This window comes from Dipodomys spectabilis, unplaced genomic scaffold (assembly GCF_019054845.1).
Source record: "Dipodomys spectabilis isolate Male_0828 unplaced genomic scaffold, ASM1905484v1 ptg000669l, whole genome shotgun sequence".
Taxonomy (NCBI): domain Eukaryota; kingdom Metazoa; phylum Chordata; class Mammalia; order Rodentia; family Heteromyidae; genus Dipodomys; species Dipodomys spectabilis.
Window position 1 is genome coordinate 4,724,115 of NW_024871346.1, and position 21,319 is coordinate 4,745,433.

The window sequence follows — 21,319 nt, forward strand, 5'->3', positions numbered from 1 at the left end:
CAATTAGGAGATGATTATTTTAACTAGGTCTGTGAGTGTAGTTTTCAATGTGATTCAAATTTAGAAAATACTCATGAAGTATTACCCTTATTTGTTTAAATTTAAATATCTGAAATAACTCTTCTTCAACAATATTCTTAATTTTGTTTCCCTTTTACTGAAACTAAAAATAGCATCTTTTATAAGGATAAGAACACCCTCTGTTCTATCGTTGTTGTTTTAATTATGTGGTAACTTATCCTTAAGCCTTAAGTTTGTTACAAGTAATTAGAATTACATTAGTTACAAAATAAAATTTATGATGATAGACACTGTATCTTGCTTTCATAGGAAACAAGTTAAAAAGAGACATTGGTAAACAATATTTTATAAAATCTTTTTTTCTTATTCCAATGGTGTTACATAATTATTCTTAAATCATTATTGTTTTAAGAAGAATATGAAGTCAAACTATATGAAGAATGTATGATTTTACAAGATGTTATGTTGAAAAACAAACTTTACAACTTTGGCGGGGGGAGGAGAGGGGAGAGGGATGGAAATATGGGAAGGGGAAACATAGGAGGAGGCAACAATGCTTGATAAGAAATGTACTCATTACCTTGCCCATGTAATTGTAACCCCTCTGTACAGTATTTTCACAATAAAAAAGAAAGAAAATTGAGGTAGTTATACTGAGTTAAACCAATAGTTTTCTGTTATATGCTATACTTGTAATATGTCGTAAAAGTGCTGCAGATAGCCTTCTTGATTTTCTACTCTCTGCCCATCCCCCATTCTTATTCCACTTGTGTCTGTAGGCTATTGTATTTTAACTGCACAGTAAAGATGACACTGTGAAAATATAATAAAGGTAAACATTAATTTACTTCTTTGAAGTGTATACACATAGAAAATAAATTTTTCTTTGCTTTCCTAATTCTTTAAAAAGTAAGCTTTTCATTCAGTTTGCTTTCTTTATTAAGGGTTTTTAAGGATACATCTATAAGTGGAAATGAGCTCTGGGAGCTAGTCACCAGTGACTCATACCTATAATCTTAGACACGTAGATGGCTAAGAGCCAAAGGATCATGATTTGAAGGTATCCTGAGTAGAAAAGTCCTTGCTTGAGACTCTACTTCCAAAACAACTAGAAAAAAAAGAGGTTATTGGGGTGGCATAAGTGACAGAGCACTAGCTGAGCAAACATCCAACAAGCAAGAGGCCCTGAGCTCAAGCCCAGTGCTGGAGTAGGGGGGATGAGCTCTATGAATTTAGTGAAGAACTAAATAGTATATTTTAAACACATTAATTTTAAATGTTAAATAGTCTGTTTAGTCATCCAGTTGTGATATTCATGGACAATCACATCAGCATAATTTCATGGGTTTTTACAAGGGGTAAAAAATAATGTAAGTGGGAGAACCCAAGCTGTGTATCAAACTGTTCAACTTGCTTGGATCCCGGGGCACAGGACATCAGAACTTGCTCTGTTTGTTAAAATAATCATTATTTCTTAAAATAATAACTTTTTTTTGGGGGGGGTCCGGTCGTGGGGCCTGAACTCTGGGCCTGGGCGCTGTCCCTCAGCTCTTCAGCTCAAGGCTAGTGCTCTACCACTTGAGCCACAGAGCCACTTCCAGCTTTTTTTTGCTTTTTGCTTATGTGGTGCTGAGGAATCGAACCCAGGGCCTCATGCATGCAAGGCAAGCGCTCTACCACTGAGCCACCTTCCCAGCCCCTATATTTAATTCATATATATAAATTTAATTCAGTTAAACAATATTCACCTCAAAGAGCAAAGGCTAGGAAATGCAAATGTGAGTACCCCTATATATATATATATATATATATATATATATATATATTTATATATATCTTTGAAATCTGGTTTCTTTTTGTTTTTTTGTCGGTCGTGTGGCTTGAACTCTGGGCCTTAGTGCTGCCCCTCAGCTCTTCAGCTCAATAATAATAATAACATTATTATTATTTTAAAGTTAAATTAAGAGAAGTGGAATTAGTTAAGGTAGTCAGTACAGTATACCACAGAGGAGTATCAAAATAAAAGTTGACAATTAGGAGACATTTGTAAGTGAATGCTATCCTTTGGACTACTTTCTTCAGGACATTGGCTAAATGAGAGAATAACACATGAGTAGATATGAAACCATTGTGTGGTCAGCTGTCTTAGTATTTCATGAACAAAAGATGAATAGCCAGAAAGTAGGTCAGAGCTAGAGAGCTAGAAACCAGATTTCAGGCCGGGCGCTGGTGGCTCACACCTATAATCCTAGCTACTCAGGAGGCTGATATCTGAGGATCGTGGTTCAAAAGCCAGCCCAGGCAGGAAAGTCCATGAAACTCTTATCTTCAGTAAACTACCAGAAAACTGGAAGTGGTGCTGTAGCTCAAGTGGAAGAGTGCTAACCTTGAGCTGAATTGCTGAGGGGCAGCACTGAGGCCCAGAGTTCAAGCCCCATGACCGACACAAAAAAAAAAAAATACAGATTTCAAAGATATATATAAATATATATAATATATTATATATATGTATATAGGGGTGCTCACGTTTGCATTTCCTAGCCTTTCTCTTTGAAGTGAATATTGTTTAACTGAATTAAATTTATATATAAGAATTAAATATATAACAAATTTATATGTGTGTGTCTCTTATGTAGGCGGTATATATATATATATATATATATATATATATATATATATATATCCACCAGCCTATATGTGTGTATATATATATATTTATATATACATTCACCTCATACATATATGTAGGATATATATGTGTAGGATTCTGTGCAGTATCTTTAACAATGTCAAGTATAAATATTTGCTACCATGGTACCAGTACCTATGAAGCCAACTACATAAATGTTGGTGGGTTTAGCATCTGAATTCAATAGAAATTTTTTTGCTTGTCATTTCTACAACAGTGCAGTATAACAAGTATATAGCATTTATAGTTATAAGATGTAATCTGGAGATGATTTAAAATGTACAAGAAAATTGCATAGGTTATATGTAAAAACTGCACCAATTATATACAGGCCTTGGGCATCCTCAGGTTTTGGTATCTCTGCTTGTAGTCAGTACCCTCAGATATCAAAGGATGACAATATGCTCCTATTAATGTATTCAGTACACTTTGTAGCTTCATACATTCATTAAAAGCTCCTAGAAATACAGAGTATTTTGGGGGTACCATTTAAAGATTAATATATGAGTTACAATGATAGTATTTATTAATGTGTATGAAAAGTTCATATTTATGCATGCCAAAAAAACTTTACATTGTGGACTAAAATCTGAAGTAAACCTAAAAGATCATTCAGTGTATGCTGTATGTTTATTCTCAATAGAACTGTTACATATAATTATATTCTAACATCTTTCTCATGTCATCACTTTTCTATTTGTGCTTAGTAGAACAAACTGAAAATGCATTTCTTCTGGATATACTCAATTCCTTGTTGATTTGAAGAATATTGTTGAGACTAAGGATAAATGTTTTCTTCATTTTCTTAGAACAAAACTGACTGATTGTTGTCTAGTTTACATATTCTATAAAGACAATTGTCTTGTACACTTCCTGATTCAAATGAAAGCCCTTTCTGAAGGAGCAAATGAACTGTATTATGTAGTACAACTGGAATATATTATGTATTTTCCTATTGGCAGTAACAAATATTTGCACAATTTTCAAGTCTCTAAATTGGTAGTATAATGGCTTTTCACTGTTTTCCATATTTTTTAATTTACAGCTTCATTTACTCAGTATTATAATATGAGACGGTAACCATTTTCCCTGCAAATAAACTATGTTAGGAGAGATTATGTGTTATGGTATTAATTATTGCCAGGTGGTTTTTCTAGAATGCTATTTAAAAGGAGTATAATTACATCATAATTTTGGCATGAGTTTGCTTCATTTCAAAAATACTGAGTAGGAAGATTTTACTTATTACACCTTTGAACTTGACATCAGTCTCAAGAAAAATTCTGGGACCTATAATTATTAGAAGCCTGCATGAGTTCACAGATCATATTAGATTAATTTGTCCCATGAATAGAGGTCTACCTTGTCACTGGGGGTCAGCATCATCGCTCACGTTGTCCTCGAGTGAGATGGAGAATTCTAGTTGAGAAAAGTCAGCCTGAAGGCTGCTTTATCTCTTTATAGTTCATAAAAGTGGTGATTAGTAGATCTATTAAATTAAGGATGTCATTTTGCCAAAGGGCTTTATATTTGGCTTATGACTTGTTCATCATTTTGAGTAGAGTTTTTATTTCCTTTGCTATTTATTAAAAGTTTGAGTACTTTTATATTCACATGCACACTTGGACAAGACCTGAATACATAAGTACCATCCTGATTCATCAAGAATTGAAAGTGGTAAAAGATAAGACTTTCTAATGCTATTTACATGGAGACATAAATGATGAGAAATGGTGATTCTTTAACATTGAAAGGAAATGCGTGTTTTCTTCAAGTTGATTAGTGGTTGTTAGGACTGGGAATAAGAATGGAGAGTTGGGGTGACAATGTTCAAAAAGAAATGTACTCATTACCTGACTTGTGTAACTGTAACTCCTCTGTACATCAACTTTCCAATAAATTTAAAAAAAATTGAAGAATGGGGAGTAACAGTAAATGGTTACAAACCATTATTTTGAATGCAAACTGTTTCATACTTTTAAGCCCTATCATGTAATTTGATATTCCATCTCGTTTGGGGAACTGAAAGAACTAAGCCCACTATTTGGAAGTTTAAAAAAAATAAAATTTTACTTAATATAAGGAAGATCTCATCAAGAGGCAGATTTATAGCGATAGTGCATTATGGGGTGTAATGGTGCTTGGCACCTGTAAAATAAATATGTAATAGTTATGTGTGCTCAATAAAGGGAAGTTGATATTGGTAAGATGTAACATTGGGTGTGGATGAATGTAAATTAGTTTCTGAGAGAGAATATATGATTTTATGTGCAGATATGTAGATGTTCATTGTGTGCTGTTCTTTCCATTTTTCTGTGAGTTAGCAATCTTCAGTGTTTGCTATTGCTCTATTCATTATTCTTCCTGTTCTTCAAATAGTGTTTTATACAGGATCTATGATAAAAATTGACCTATGTCTTCTGAGACAAAATTCATGTAGATATCCTGCTATTTTTATAAACTTTCCTAGAAATAATAGATGAGTTTTCATAGATGAATATTGGTTTGTACAAATTTTGCTAATTTATACATATATATGTATGTATACATAGACATATGTAATATATAATTCATATTGAAAGCTATTTTTTCATACATCAAAAAGTACATAATAATCCCTTTTAATATTTCAACTGTCTCCCATCTCACACTTCCTATTTTTTGATTGTGTTCTGCATTACTTCTTTTGGAATGCCATCTTTTTAATACCCAAATACTATGTATAGTTTATGTTTTCTTAATTGGAATGTAAACTGTACTCATTTTTTTGGGTCTGTTTTGTGCACTGTTATATTCCAAGCAAATAGAATAGTGCCAGGCACATACTAGAAATTTGGTAAATATCCATAGACTAGTTGATTCCTACTGATAATTTAAGTACTCATCTTTTCAAAATATTCCCTGTTACCTTTTATCATAAACAAATGTGTGTTAATATAGCTTGGTTTTTGCATCAATATTATGTTACATGAGAAATATTTTTATTAAACATCTGTATATCATATTCATGGGCTACAATAAAATTCAAAATCTAGTCTCAAAACTTCATTTAAATTATGTCAAATTACATACTATGATTAGAAAAAGGGGGAAATTGAGTGAAGTAATGAGGAAAGCAGTGAGAAAAACAATCACAGAAGGGAAAAAATAATGTTGTGAGAACTTACAGAGGTATAAAAATTAAAGAGTAAGGATAATTGGCCTGGGTTTTTGACCCTGTGTTTGCCTTAAATGACTGATCCAACTTCTCACCTATCTCCTTTGGACTGTGGTAAATCATTATCAATAAAGACTGGTTAAGAAATGACACAAACAAAATGATGTCTGTGTTTGCATGTGCTGTCTAGTGCCAAATTAGCTGACTTCATGCATGCTAGGACTGAAGCCTGCCCACTCACTCTTAATTCCATTTAGGAGAAACTCTTGAGTATTATAGTACCCTAGCCTATAACAGTATAATCAAATAAAATGTTTTGAAGGGAACTTTCTTTCTGAGACCAGTCACCCAGAGCCTTCTTACACCTACTACCAGTCACCTGATGTCTATTCCTAAGCAATATCAATTACCTGAGGGAAGAAAACATCCAAGAAGCCAGAGTTAATTAAAAAAAAAAAAAAGTAGCTAGCTCCCAAGACCACAGCAATTACTTAACCACAGCATCCAGAATAATTTAACCACATCAGCATTTGTAGCCAGTGGTGAGCATTGAAAGCAACTCAGTATCCACGAAGATGGACTACAGAAGCCCCTTTGCCTTTTCCTTTATATATGATCTTCAGCACTTTACCAGCAGATCTGCTTGGACCTGGGTTCTTTGTAACTGTCTTTTAGGTGCTTTGTTTTGATTATTATCAAACATCTCTTTTGCTTCTTTGATTAAAAGTCCATCAACCCTTCTCTGTTGTCACTCAGGTCTTAAATTTTTTTTTAAAAAAGGCATTTTACATTAAAAAGTCTATTAAATGTACTCGAACAGTATAAAATCTTATGATAACATCTCTAGCCTTTAAAAAAATATATCTGTAAGGGAAAATGGAAAACTTCTTGGAAATGGTTTTTCTCCATATATTATTAACTTTTCCCATTCCTTTCATTTTTAAATTTTCCCTTTCTTATTAATTCTATGATTGTTATCCAATTTACGTTGTAAGATTTAATTTTCATATATATTATCTTATTTTTGAAGATACTGATTTTATGATTTAAGGATTACAGTTGTGAAAAATCAAGTGTCTGAAAAGGGATCTTTTAAAATCATCATATCCTAGTCCTCTCCTTTGCCTTGTTGAGGACCTTATGGATGAAGTGGGAGATGTTACTTCCTAGTTCCAGTGGTGACTGAGGCCAGGAGAATATTTCTTTCTTTCTTTTTGTTTTTTATCATAACAATTCCCCTTTCATATTGGTGATGGCTGGAATGCACAGCCACTTACAGTTGCATATTGTAAACTTCTTAGTTGGATAAAGGCCATGTGAAATATCTGGGCTTAGATATTTCTCAACCTTTTACTTGGGACCTTCTTTCCTCCCCTGAGTAGGAGCAGTAACTACAATGAAATAAATGTCAGCTGAGAATCTACTCGTCCACTGACTTACATGAACTCCTTGACTTCAGAGGCTCAAATTGATAAATTCTTAAAACAATATGCTCATTAAAGAATAGAAGTGTATGAATAGAAATTACCCAAATGCCTGCTTAATTCCACTATCGTGGACCTATTGCTAATTCAGTTTCTTTAAAATTCATAGAACTAATTGAGTTTTCTGCTCCTTCTTGGATTGATTTTGGTCATTTACATTTTTCTAAAAATTACCCATTTCACCACAGTATCCATAGTTTTGGCATAACATTTATCATAGCCTTCTCTTGTTACCCATACTGCATTAATAGGTAATTTCCTTAGAACTGTAGTCTAGAGCACCATTATTTTTAGTTTAACCTAATCTGCTATTAAATCAAGTTTTATCCCTTTGATTTTTGTGAGTAAGAATGAACTTAGGACCTCACAATCAGTTTACTTGCTTACTTGCCTGGTGCTCTACCAATTGAGCCATGCTACTAGCCCAGCCTTTTGCTGATTTTTTGGAGATAGACTCTCACAGACTTTTCTGCCTGGGTTGGTCTTGAACAGAGATTTTTCTGGATCTTAACCTTTTAAGTAGCAAGAATTACAGGTATGAGCCACTAGTGCCAGGCTCCCATTAATTTTTAAAATTCTATTGATCATATTTTTCACTTGTATTTCTTTTCGGTGTTTTTCATATGTGGCTGATGAGTTTGGTAGTTTTTTTTCCCCTACATGTACTTTTTAGTTTTTAAAATTATGAGTCACATAATTGAGATGCATTTATTATTTGATTATTTTGTTATGTATAGACTTTTTCGATTGTTAGCCTGCCTACAGGATGCCCCCCTCTCCCCGCCACCATGTATATAATGCATTTTAAGTATCAACTATTGGAAATATTTTCAAGTTTATTTAAATATGTTCTACATGGGATGATGCTGCCTGGTACCTGAGAATACTGTCACTATAAATCATTTTAACTTTTAGCTTTATTTCTGTATGTATGTATGTGTGTGTGTTTCCATTAATGAAAACACTTCTAAGAGCGTGAAAGTGAATTATAGCTACTAATTCTTTTTTTTTTTTGGGTCCGGTCGTGGGGCCTGAACTCTGGGCCTGGGCGCTGTCCCTCAGCTCTTCAGCTCAACGCTAGTGCTCTACCACTTGAGCCACAGCGCCACTTCCGGCTTTTTTCTTTTTGCTTATGTGGTGCTGAGGAATTGAACCTAGGGCCTCGAGCATGCAAGGCAAGCGCTCTACCACTGAGCCACCTTCCCAACCCATAGCTACTAATTCTTAAGGAATCTTTTTTCCCTTATTTTTCCTTCTCTCACATCTAAAGCCCTTGTTGGTAAAATTCATTCTGTGAAATGGCTGCTTTTGTCATTCATGCACTGATCATTACTGATATTTGGCTTCTTGCTTTTAAATTGGGTTCTTCAAACTGATCCCGTTTCGTTTAGAATCTCCACATGCTTTCCCCTACCTTGACTATTATACAGCACTGTCTAATCTTTAAGTTACTAGCCTGAAGAGTGATTTGGGATCCAGTGCTCTCACTCCACAGAACTGCTTTTAATCATCTAATCTGACTTTTGTTTTCTATATTGCTACCACAGGCTTTAATGATATTTTAATGCATTATTGTACATTTCTAGTGTTCTTCTTAGAAAGAGACTCTCTGCATATCTAGTGAAATGAAAAATCGAGAAGAGTTTTTTAATTTTTAATTTTTTTTTTTTTTTTTGGCCATGGGGCTTGAACTCTGGGCCTAGGTGCTGTCCCTAAGCTTGAGAAGATTTTTAGACAAATCTGTAATCAGTTCTTGATAACCTGCTTGGAAATAGTTAGAATCATAATTAGGTCTTTTTCTTTTTGCAGGTTTTCTTTGGGTGATGCCAGAAGGCCTCTTCATGAAACAGCGGTTTTGGTAGAAGATGTAGTACACACTCAATTAGTTAACCTGGTAAGAGTAATATAATCATCATATGCAATACAGTCCTTCTCTTTCATTTGGATTAAAACCTATTGTGTTCAAAGACATTTTTACTTATATTTGGATTTTTTTTTTGAGGGGTCCAGTCATGGGGCCTGAACTCTGGGCCTGGGCGCTGTCCCTCAGCTCTTCAGCTCAAGGCTAGTACTCTACCACTTGACCCACAGCGCCACTTCCAGCTTTTTTCGTTTTGCTTATATGGTGCTGAGGAACTGAACCCAGGGCCTCATGCATGCAAGGCAAGCGCTCTACCACTGAGCCATCTTCCCAGCCCTGTGTTTGGATTTTTTGTAGGATTTATTGACAGATAACTTACATAAAACAGTATTTACCTCTTTGAGTCCATAATTTGATTCATTTTGTCAATGGGATCTTGTTATAACAATAATGCAATTGTGATAGAGAATTTTTCTATACTAAAATTATTTCCTTTTTCTGTGTAGTATCCTTTTTACCCCTCCTGCTGATCTGAATTCTATCATTATGGAGCTTTTTGAACCTTATGAAGTCCAGATTAGAGAAACACTAATTTAGATTGGTAATTTGTAATGAAGTTTGGGCTATCAAATTGCTAGCATTTAAAAAAATTTAAATGACATTTTGACTGAAAACTGTCAATTAGGCAAACAGGATACAAATGTTCATGCATGTTAGTGTGTGTTTTACATTTTTAAATGTTTTTGGCTATTAAAAATCAATAAAATAATTTAGAACTAAGTATGATGAATAGGGTAGTTGATTATGCTTTCATTTTATCATCTCTCCTATGGTATTTAGCAATGGTTGTCAGCTCAGAGTTCACCTCAGAGCCACTTGCTGGGCTTAAACAGCTCCCAAGCTCTACTTCATATTCCTTGAATAAAAAATTCTGGGCTACCCCTTGAAACACATCACAGGTGACTTTGATGAGAAACACTGGTAAGAACTGCTATATTTCAACATATTTTTTAAATAAATTGGGTTTGATGGTAGTTTCTTAAAGATAGGTATTACCAACTCTTAATACTTTTAAGAGAAAATGTTTGAAGAAAATCAAGTGGAGTGATCCAGGGATTGTATTACAACAATATGAATGGAATATTCTGGCAGGATAACTCAGCTTATTTAGAGACTGCCATTTTTTTATTTTAGAGGCGTATGGGAAATAATATGGATAAGTATGAAAACTATATCATTTTTACTAATCAAATTTATACATATATAATAAATACAGCAGAATGAAGTATTAGCCTTTAACCCAGTGTTTAATTATATTATTTAATCTTTCTGAATCTCTGTTTATTAATATATTGGAATTTACCTACCTCATATACATTATATAAAATAATGCATGTAGCTGGGTGCCTGTAGCTTACATCTGTAATCCTGTCTACTAAGGAGGCTGAGAGCTGGCAAATCAAAAGTTAGAAGCCAGTCTGGACAGAAAGTTCATGAGATTATATCTCCACTTAGCCATCAAAATACAGGACTGGGTGCGGCTCAAATGGTCACATGCCAGCCCTGAGCCAGCAATTGGAATGAGAGCCCAAGTGACTAAACTTTTTTTAAAAACATTTCGCCCAGCGATATTATTTACCAGCCGAAATCCTGCAGCTATGCGTCCATATCCATCATATCTGGGCCTAGCACTATTATTAGAAATATGTATTCTTAAAAGTAAACTTTGGTTCAAACATCTATATTCTTAGAAGTAAAAACAAAATGGTGTATTACACTGCTCAGGTCACAAAAGAGTTGTAATTTATAATAATCAGCTTAATCTGATTTTAAACTTGATAGTTTGGGAACAGGAATCTTTGTTTGAAAAGATTGGCTTGTTAACTGAATTATGCAATTATAAGTAAATGTGGTCACAGCTGCTTTTGATTTTTTTGTTATACACCTGACTGGAAACAACAGGTTTTTACAAATATTTTTCCATTTCTTACACTGACACCTAGTGTTCACTATTTCTGATATTTTAAATATTAAAATTTGGGTATTAATAGCTATGGAACTAGATTTTGATTCAACACTTACAGAAGTATACCTTGTCACAGTTCAATAACTTATTTTTTGTGCCAGTATATATAGTTTTTCTAGTTCTTGATATATATGACCAGTTCAATGTGCCAAAGCTTAAGCATAGTCTTTGAGGTAGAAGTTTTTAAAACCTAGATTCTCAAAATCCACTGTTTTATAATGTACACAACTACTTAAATTCACAAATTCAAGTGAGTGATTTGATATATGTGAGTTCAAACCTTGGCTCATGGAGATAACAAAACCACACTTACTCACACAAGCATGAGAAGAATGAAGCAAAGCTATGTTGTTTACTATTTGGCCAGAAATGAAGCAAGGCTGAGTTGCTTATCATTTTGAAATGAGTGACTTAGTAATGCTATGTTCTTATGATTTCCTATGAGTTCCTAAGGATCGTTTAAAAGTTCAGATTGTTTTAGTGAAAAAGTTTCAAGGTTTAGATTAGTTTCAGGTTTTCCTTAAGTGAAAATATATACTACATAATTTGGAGAAAATTTACTGGTGCAGTAAGCAATTACTATATCAAAGATATTGAGGTGTGTGTGTGTGTGTGTGTGTGTGTGTGTGTGTGTGTGTGTGTGTGTGTGTGTGTGTAAGTAAAATGAAATTTGTTAATTTCATTAGTTCATGTCTTGTTAAAACAATAACTAGCAAAATGAAAATTTTTCAACAAAATTAAACATTTAATTCATTTTAAGAATACAAAGTGCAAAGACTAAATTTAAGGTCATTTCTAATAGAGTTGTTACAAACTTAATAGTTTTGAATATCCAAATGTATCTTTTAAAGAACATGACTTTCATATACCTGTAACCCAGATATTTTAAATATAAAGGGAAATAATCAAATTATACTTACTTCTAATAGTAGTTACACTGTCCTTAATATATTTCTATTTTTTATTTCTACCTTGTAAATCTGTTTGTGAATATATTTTCTCCAATGGGCAAAAATTATTCTTGCTTCGATCCATTCATCAAGTGTTTATTTATTCATTTGCTAGTTGACATATGCCATGTTAGACATTCAGGAGATAGAGTGTCTAGTGAAGTTGTCATTCATATTGTCTTGGTTAACCTAAAAGTAAGTGCATCAAGCTCTTTTTAAGGGGGAGGATATCAACGAGAGAGAGAGGATGAATATAGAATGTGAATATGAATAAATATTGTCAAAATAGTTTATTTGCATGATTCCAAATAGCATGAAGAAATCTGTTCAACTTGTTTTAGAAGTGGGAAGGGAAAGCAATTAGGGGGATGGTGAATTTGATCAGCATACATTGTATACATGTTTGGAAATGCCACAATGAAACATCTCTTGTACAGCTAATGTATGCTAATAAACTTTACAAAAATAGAGAAATGTAGAAAAATGTAAGAAAAAAGATTTTTGATTTTTTTGTATATTTCTCATGTGATCTTTTTGGAATGGATTTCAGTTATTTGTGAATAACTTTTTCAGAATTGTGAAGTTCACCTAAGAATCTAATTTCATAGAAATAAAGTGTTAAGTCCTTTAATTATATCTCTAGTATATCTCTAGCATGGGATATAAAAGCTCTGAAAGGAACTTGTCACATATAACAAAAAGAGGTTACAATGAAACTGACCAAAGAATATTATATGATGTGTGAAAATGACATAATGCAATTCCTTGCATTATGTATTTAATATATACCAATCGAAAGGAAGAGATAATTGTGTACTGAATAGTTTTTCCTTGGTTTTACTGAATCTTAACTTGTAATTTAGAAATGTCACATCTACTTATATTGAATAGCATTTGGAGCACTAGTAAATGATGTTTATAAATACTTTGTTTCTTGTATATAACTGTTTCTGAATATTTAAATAAATATTTTACCTTCCTTTTGAAAATGCATGGATATGTAGTTTCTTTATTTGCAAGTTAATTTGCTTCCATTTTGTTCAAGCTACTTATTTCATTTAGAGGCCCAAATAAAGTATACCAAGGCATCTCACTTATATCCAACTCATTGAGAACTCACATGGCTTTTTCCTTTCTGTTCCAGATGCAAAAATTACCTTAAATTGCTGGAGCAGGTAATAAGTTTGGAATAGTTTTCTGGCTTAATGTTTTATCAGACCCTAGACTATAATACTCTGCAACTACTATTACATTTTTCTGTTACTCTTAGGGTAGAACTATGCTTAAAATACTTTATAGTTCTGTGTTCAGATATAAATAAAATACTACGTCCTCAATTATCTTGTACTAGAGTCAAGTTGGATGATCATCTTAGTTACATAGGTGATCTGTATACATTTGTTTATAAAACATTATTTTGCTGTTGACATATAAGGATATATAAAACAAAAGTCATCGTCTTCATGAAGCTTACATTTTGGTGTGCAAGAAAGATTTTTTTTCTACAGTTTTATTTGACTCTGAAGTGGAATTAAACCAGTTTCAAAAGTATGTCTGTCCAAGGAAGGTCTAAGAAGGTAAACTCATCAGTTCTTTTTTAAATTCTCAAGACCATTTAGAGGTTTAATTCAGAATCTTTACACACATGAGCATTGCCGGGTAGCAGATTCCCCAAACTCCCTCCCTCCATTCTGTGTGATTTAAGACTCAGAAGCTCACTCCGGCCCCTTTGTCATGATTAGCCAGTGTACCTGTAGTATAGAAGCAAGGACACTCAGATTTTTGGTGGTTCCTGATTACCAGGCACTGAAGCGATGATAAAGTGATTGGTCTGGCTTGATTTTGAAGGTGACATTGGAAGCTTGCAGATAGGATGGAATCAGCAGTGAATTCTAGATGTTTTTATTTCAGCAGCTAGAGGATTGACAGCTTCACAGGAAAAATAATAATTGATGTAGATATTATTGAAGTTGAGTAGACGTTAAATAGATTATTAGAATTTGTGTGAGATTTTTGCTAAAGATACATAGACATCAATCAAATATTTTGTCTTTATTCCAAGTCACAAAATTAAACTGTTTCAGTACCATGAGTTGCTGAATTTTTTTTTTTATCAGTGTGTATAATAGTTGAAATTGGCTGGGCGCTGTTGGCTCACGCCTGTAATCCTAGCTACTCAAGAGGCTGAGATCTGAGAATCACGGTTCAAAGCCAACCTGGGCAGGAAAGTCCATGAAACTCTTATCTCCAATAAACCACTAGAAAACTGGAAGTGACGCTGTGGCTCAAGCGGTAGAGTGCTTGCCTTGAACTGAAGAGCTCAAGGACAGTGCCCAAGCCCAGAGTTCAAGCCCCACGACCGACAAAAACAAAAACAAACAAAAAAATTGAAATTGCCTGGTACTGGGGGCTTATGCCTGTAATACTGTTTACCCAGAAGGCTGAGATCTCAGGATCACAATTCAAAGCCAGCTTAGGTAGGAAAGCTCATGAGACTCATATCCAGTTTATCAACAGAAAACCGGAAGTGGCTCTGTGGATCAAAGTGGTAGAGTACTAGCCTTGAGCTCAGAGACAGTAACCAGGTCCTGAGTTCAAACCCCACGACAGACAAAAAAAAAAAAAAATAGGATTGTATTTGTCTTGGCTATTTTTCTGTTTCTATAACCAAGTATAGATACTTTCTTAGGAAAAGAAGTTGTTTAAACTCACCATTCTAGAGATTCAAGGGCATGGCTCTGGCTTCTGGTAAGCTTTGATAAGGGCCTAATAGCAGCAGGTGGCATCAGCACAGTAGTAGTGTACATAGAGGAGGTCACAGGACAAGAAAGGATGCAAGTGTCTGGGGAAGGGGAAGTCTCAAATATTCTTAATGATAACCCATTCTCAAGGGAACCAGTTCATTCCTGCAAGACTGTCCATTTGTCAAAGTGATGACCACATTATGTTCTACTAGGCCCTGCCTCTGAGGGTTTTTTCCATTTCATCACGGCTTTGTGTTAGGGACTGAACTTCTAACACCTTTGCAGATACTTTCAAACCATGTTCAAACCATAGTGGTATACTGCTGTGCAATAGCATATGTCTAAGAAAGCACTGTGCTTGTGAACTGTTAATCTTATTTCAAAATCACTTTATGTAAATACATTTTACCCTACTCAGACTAGCTAGTCTCAAGCAGATTGTGAACCTGAGCTCAACCAATCTTTGCAGAGGGACAGTATCTGCTGTATTAGGAACGAATACCTGAGCAGAATGCCTGCTATGTGTGCTTGCTTGCCAGCTTTTTGGCAGATGGCATACCCTTCTTGCAGAATTAAATTTTGCCTTGATGAGACAAGAAAAAAAAAAGAAAAAGAAAAGCAATGTATAATATACATATGTTAGTTTAAGAATACATTATTGCCCCAAATGCCAGAATCCTCTGAGTCTTTAGCAAGTTATGAATTTACTGGGTGGAGGGTATTGCTTGATGCTGATGGCTTCTGACTGATAAGGGTGGGGACTACTAAAGTTTGGGGTGGCCGCAGCCATTTCTTCATTGCCACCATATGAGTCTTTCCTCATATTACCCACAGTAGAACTTCTGACACTAGCCATCTCTCTGCTTTGTGGACTAAGTTTATGTAATATCACAGCATCTTTACCAGGAGCAGATTCCGTCTTAAGAAATCACTGCTCATCATGAGAAGCCACTCCTACTCCATTCAAAGTTTGCATTGAGATTCTAGCAATTTGGGCCCGTCTTCAGGCTTTGCTAGCTCACTTGCTCTCTCCATCATAGGCATAGCTACCTCTTCCACGGAAGTCTTGACCTCCTTAACTTCCATAAGATTTGAGTCAGCTAGAGCCTTCTGAAAGGTATTTCTTAAATAGCAGGACTTAAAAGTAAACTGTGCTTCTTGATCCATGGGCTACAGAATGGATGTCCTGTGAGCTGAACAGGCATGAAAACAACATTCATCTCATTGTACAACTCTATCAGAGCTCTCAGATGAAGGCAGGCACTGTCAGTGAGCCATAATATTTTGAAAGGAATCTTTTTTTTTTTCCTAAGCAGTAGGTCTCAACAGTGGGTTTAAAATATTTGGTGAGCCATATTGTAAGCAGATGTGCTGTCATCCAGGCTTTGTTATTCCAGTTATAGAGCACATGCAAAGTAGATTTAATATAATTCATAAGGGCCATAGTGTTTTGAGCATTGACTTCAACTTGGAGTTACCAGCTACATCAGCCCCTAGGAAGAGACTCTTCCTGTCTTCACTATGAAGCAAAGCATTGACTTCTCTTGAGCTGTGAGAAGTCCTAGGTGGTGTCCTCCTCCAACATGGGGCTGTTTGACTGCTCTGCAAATTCTTTTTTGTGTAGCCTATAGCCAGAGGTGGCTAACTCGCTTCAGCTTCCACACCAGCCTTTGCTGGTCATCCCCTTCTTTCCTTCCATCTCATGAACCAACCTTGGCTGGCTTCACATTTGTCTTCTACAGCTTCCTCCCCCCTCTCAGTCCTTGTATAGTTGAGTAGCGTTAGGACTTTGCTCACGATCAGGCTTTAGCTTAAAGGAATCTCGTGACACTAGCACGCTCTCCATGTCAGCCACAGGGCTATTTCACTTTCGTACCATTGCATGTGTTCACTGCACTAGCACTTTTCATTTCCTTCCAGAACTTTTCCTTTGCATGCAAAACTTGGTTGACTTTTTTTGCAGTATCTTCACTAAACTGAATCATTTCTTGCTTTTGATTTCAAGTTAGAGATGTATAACTCTTCCTCTGAACACATAGAAGCCATTATAGAGTTATTAGTTGGGCTGGGAATGTGGCTTAATAATAGAGTGCTTGCCTAGAGTTATTAGTTCCCTAATTTCAATATTGTTGACTATCAAGAAATAGAGAAGCCATAAGGGAAGGAGAGAGATGGAACCTCTAGGCAGTGGAGCAGTCAGAAAATGCACCAAACATATTGTCACCTTATGTGGGCAACCCAAAACAATTGTAGTAGTAACATCAAAAACACCACATAGCAGTGTGACCACTGGTACCTGAAGCCCTGGATCTAATAATGATGAAGTTTAAATTATTGAATTACCAGGGAAGGTGGCTCAGTGGTAGAGCGCTTGCCTTGCATGCCTGAGGCCCTGGGTTCGACTCCTCAGCACCACATAAGCAAAAAGAAAAAAGCCGGAAGTAGTGCTGTGGCTCAAGTGGTAGAGCGCTAGCCTTGAGCTGAAGAGCTGAGGGACAGCTCCCAGGCCCAGAGATCAGGCCCCACGACTGGACCCAAAAAATACAAAAAAAAAAAATTATTGAATTACCAAAGATTGACTAGAGACCCAAGGGAACCTTGCCATTACCAAAATGACACCAGTAGCCTTGCCTCATCCAGGTTCTCCCTGACCTTCCCTATATAAAACTATGCTGTTTGCGAAGAGCATTCCAGCTAAAGGAGGGATATCTGTAAACATGGAAGTCATTGGTATAGAATTGGGACTTAAAATACCAAGGATGTATGACCTCATTTAGTAAGATCACTTAAGAAGAAGGGAAAGAGAAATGTCAGTGGTAAGCTGGACAGTGGCCCACTTTAAGGTAGTCTACCACTTTTAGGCTGAAGAAAAGAAGACCTAGGCAAAGAGTTTGAGCCTAGAAGTGTGATCTCTTGGTAATCAAATGAAGAATGAGCCATGAAAGAATCTATAAACTGCACGTCATTAAAATGAAAATGTTTTGCTCCATGGAAAACAAACTGTCCAGCGAAGCATGGCGGCATACACTTGTAATCTGGCTGTTCGAGAGGTAGTGGTAGGAGAGTCACAATCTGAGATCAGCTTACAAAAAGCACGACTCCAAATGTAAACAGTTTAGAGTTTCTTGCTGGAAAATGAGGCAACTTGTTGCCCTCACCCTTCTCTTCCCAGCCCTACCTCCAAGATGCAGGGCATCTCCTCTATGGGGATGGATGTAGGGTGAGGCTCAGGCTGAGGAGTGCACACTAATGGAGAATGTCTGATGTCAAGAGGACAGGCCTGTGGAGAGCCAAACAAGATCTTGGAAGTAGGAGGCTTAAGGCAGAGAGAATTGGAATATTCTGCAGACCCAGGCTTTGCAGAGGCCTGTTCTCTCTCACTTAGTCCTGTATACTCTACTCCCATGGCCTTTGTAACCCTACAGAGAAAAGGGTTGGTTCTTTGATTTTATGTAGTTTTCTTACATTATTCATCCATTTGAGTGACCCACATGCTTTTTTTTTTGTCTTATCTTCTTTGAGTCTGGAGCTTCCCAGGAATTTATCCCACCTGACAGTCTTTTTTCCTGTGTTTGTATTGCAAGTTTTCAACCAGTCCTTCCTCTCATCTGATTTTGTTTAATTTCTATCTTTAAGGAATTTCTCAGTGTTTTAGTCTACTAATGTCATTCTTTATTTTCTGGAGTTGTTTTGATTTGGTCTTTTTCCCCTAAAACCATACATCTTTAAATTCAAATTACAAGAAATGTTAAGTATAAAAGAAGTTGAGACATGGACTACATGTGTTTTAAGCTTTCTCTAATTTTGTTTTTATTGGGTTTTTCTACTGATAGATGAAATTTGATTACCTATATGAAAATTATCTGTAATATTTCCTTCAGCTCCATGGAACATGGCCACATTTATTCTTATGAATATTTCTCTTTTTTAGATTTATTTATTTATTTGGTTAGCTATTTATTTAGTGAGTTAGTTAGTTAGTGCCAGTCCTAGGGCTAGAACTCAGGGCCTGGGCACTGTTCCTGAGTTTCTTTTGCTCAAGGCTGTCACTCTACCACTTGAGCCACAGCTCCACTTCAGGCTTTTTTAGTAGTTAATTGGAAATGAATCTCATGGACTTTCCTGCTGACGCTGGCATCAAACTTCAAGACTTTACCTCAAGATTCTCAGATCTCAGTCTCTTGAGTAGCTAGTATTACAGGCATGAGTCACTGTTTATAAATATTTATTGTATATTCATAGTAAGTAAAATCTTAAGCTAGGTACTTAAATACCGTTGCCTAAAGGAAAGAGCTAATAGTTAAAACTACCGCTTACAAAATGTAAAACCTTTCATCATTGACACCATATTTTAGGTATTTTATGCATTTCACTGTATTTTAAAATTACACAATTGCTTTGGCTCTAGAGAGTCTTGGTCTATACTGGTCATTGTAGGTGGGTAGGGCCTGATTGTGGCTCAGGTTCCCTCAGACTCTCTGTCCTTCCTTGTAGTATGTTCTTTCTGATGTCAGACCAAACAGCAGGGAAAACTTGTCCATCTGGTAACCATTACCTGTGGATGTACAGCTTGTCTGTGTCTTCTGGAAGTTGACTTCATGTTAAACAAAGGAAGCTGATCAAAAACAGCTGGAAAACCTTTGCTTAGTTCATGTTTTATACAGTCAGCATTAGGTTACATTCATATGACTGCATGTCTGCAGTTTAAAAAAAGGTAAATCTTTTCCTTTTATTAACATTAGTGTAATCCTTATTTTATAGTTAACACAATTTTAATTGTTTCCCTGTTTAGCAGGAAAACTTAATGCCATTGACATCACTATGTAAGTATTTCATACACCTTGGAAAAATAATGGCCCATTTATTGACTATATGTGCCACTGTTCATATATTTTGGATGCAGTCAAAATAAAAACAGTAGGTTGAAATATAATTTTCTAATTTAAAATTATGAGGTTAGTAAATGTAGGAACTTGCCAACTAAACAGGTAACAAACCATTAAATATATTATGTGAACTAATTATATAGATATTGGAAATTACTGTAGTAATACTCCCCTTGACACATGGCATTTATTATAATCCTAGGTACACACAAACAGCAATTTTAGATCATTATTATTTATGATAAGAAATGGCACAAAATTTTAACTCAAGAAGACTCCTTTTTTCTTAATGAATTTAGAAACACAGTGAACCTCGGAAGAATTAGTAATTCATCTTGGGCAGTGTCTTTATCTGCTGGAACATTGTGTATGTTAAATGCCAATCATTTCTTCTGCCTGGAACTCGGCAGTTATTTAAAGAACAGTGTTGCAATCCTCACATGAATTTCTAACTGAATACAATTGGGAAAGCTTTGTAACACTAGTACCACAGTACTGGGGATTTGCTAGCATGAGATGGAATTCTGTGAGGAGAAAATGCTCCAGATAATGTAATGACTCAGGCATACCAGTCTAAGCAGAAAACAGTAAGTGTTTCTCTCTCTCTAGATATTTTTATATTCAGTGGTTGTTTTACAAATGATTAGCATTGTTTTGATGGAAATGTTCTAGTCTAGAAAAAGTGTTGCTCACAAATTCCATATAGGTAGAAAAGCCAAGGACAGTTCTGATCCTTTGACTACAGTAATGTCCAGCCAGACCATCTCTAGTATTATGGCTCCTCTTTATAAAGGTGCTTTCTCAGGCCTTAGTAAGCCACCAGACTTCAGGAAGACTTTCTCAAGTGCTTTCTCAAGCACACACATGGCAGGGGGAAGGGGGACTGAAAGCAAGGAAATAATTCTCAAAATTCATATTGTAATACAGTGACAGTTCTTTTTAAAACTATATGAGATTGCTGGCTCCCACCTGTAATCCTACCTACTCAGGAAGCTGAGATCTGAGGATCAAGGTTCAAAGGGAACTCAGGCAAGAAAGTCCACGAAACTATGGCTCATCCTTGAGCAAAAAAGCTAAGGGACAGCATCTAGGCCCTGAGTTCAAGCCCCAATACTGACACAAGAAAACAAAACCACCAAAACCCGGTATCTGAATGGGAGTTGCTCTGGTTGTAATGTGTTCTCTACATATGCATGAGGCTGTGAGTGGGACCCTAGCATTGAAAAAATAATAATAAAAGTAGGATGTCTTTTTGCTAAAAAGGCTACTAACCATGTTATCTTCTGAGAAATGACCAGGGAGATTCAAGTCATACATAGTATAGTGTTACAAAATTTAAGGTAAATTAATACGCACATTTTAACACAAAATAGAATAGATAGCACATACTTGGAATTCAGTAGCTATATATTTGTTAATTACACTTGGTGCAGGAAGACCTAATATTTAATGCTTTGTTTTAGACTCTAATATGTATGTACAATGTTATGATATATATATT

General features: G+C 35.4%; 1 protein-coding gene across 4 annotated transcripts in view; it reads left to right on the forward strand.

Annotated features, from left to right (window-relative positions):
* Supt3h (SPT3 homolog, SAGA and STAGA complex component) overlaps positions 1 to 21,319 on the forward strand; it is a 241,546-nt gene that overhangs the window by 102,146 nt on the left and 118,081 nt on the right. For all 4 annotated transcript variants that reach the window (XM_042672007.1, XM_042672005.1, XM_042672004.1 and 1 more), the window contains exon 3: positions 9,161 to 9,245. In XM_042672007.1, coding sequence (XP_042527941.1) covers positions 9,161 to 9,245 — 85 coding nt within the window. The remainder of the gene's footprint in view (positions 1 to 9,160; positions 9,246 to 21,319) is intronic.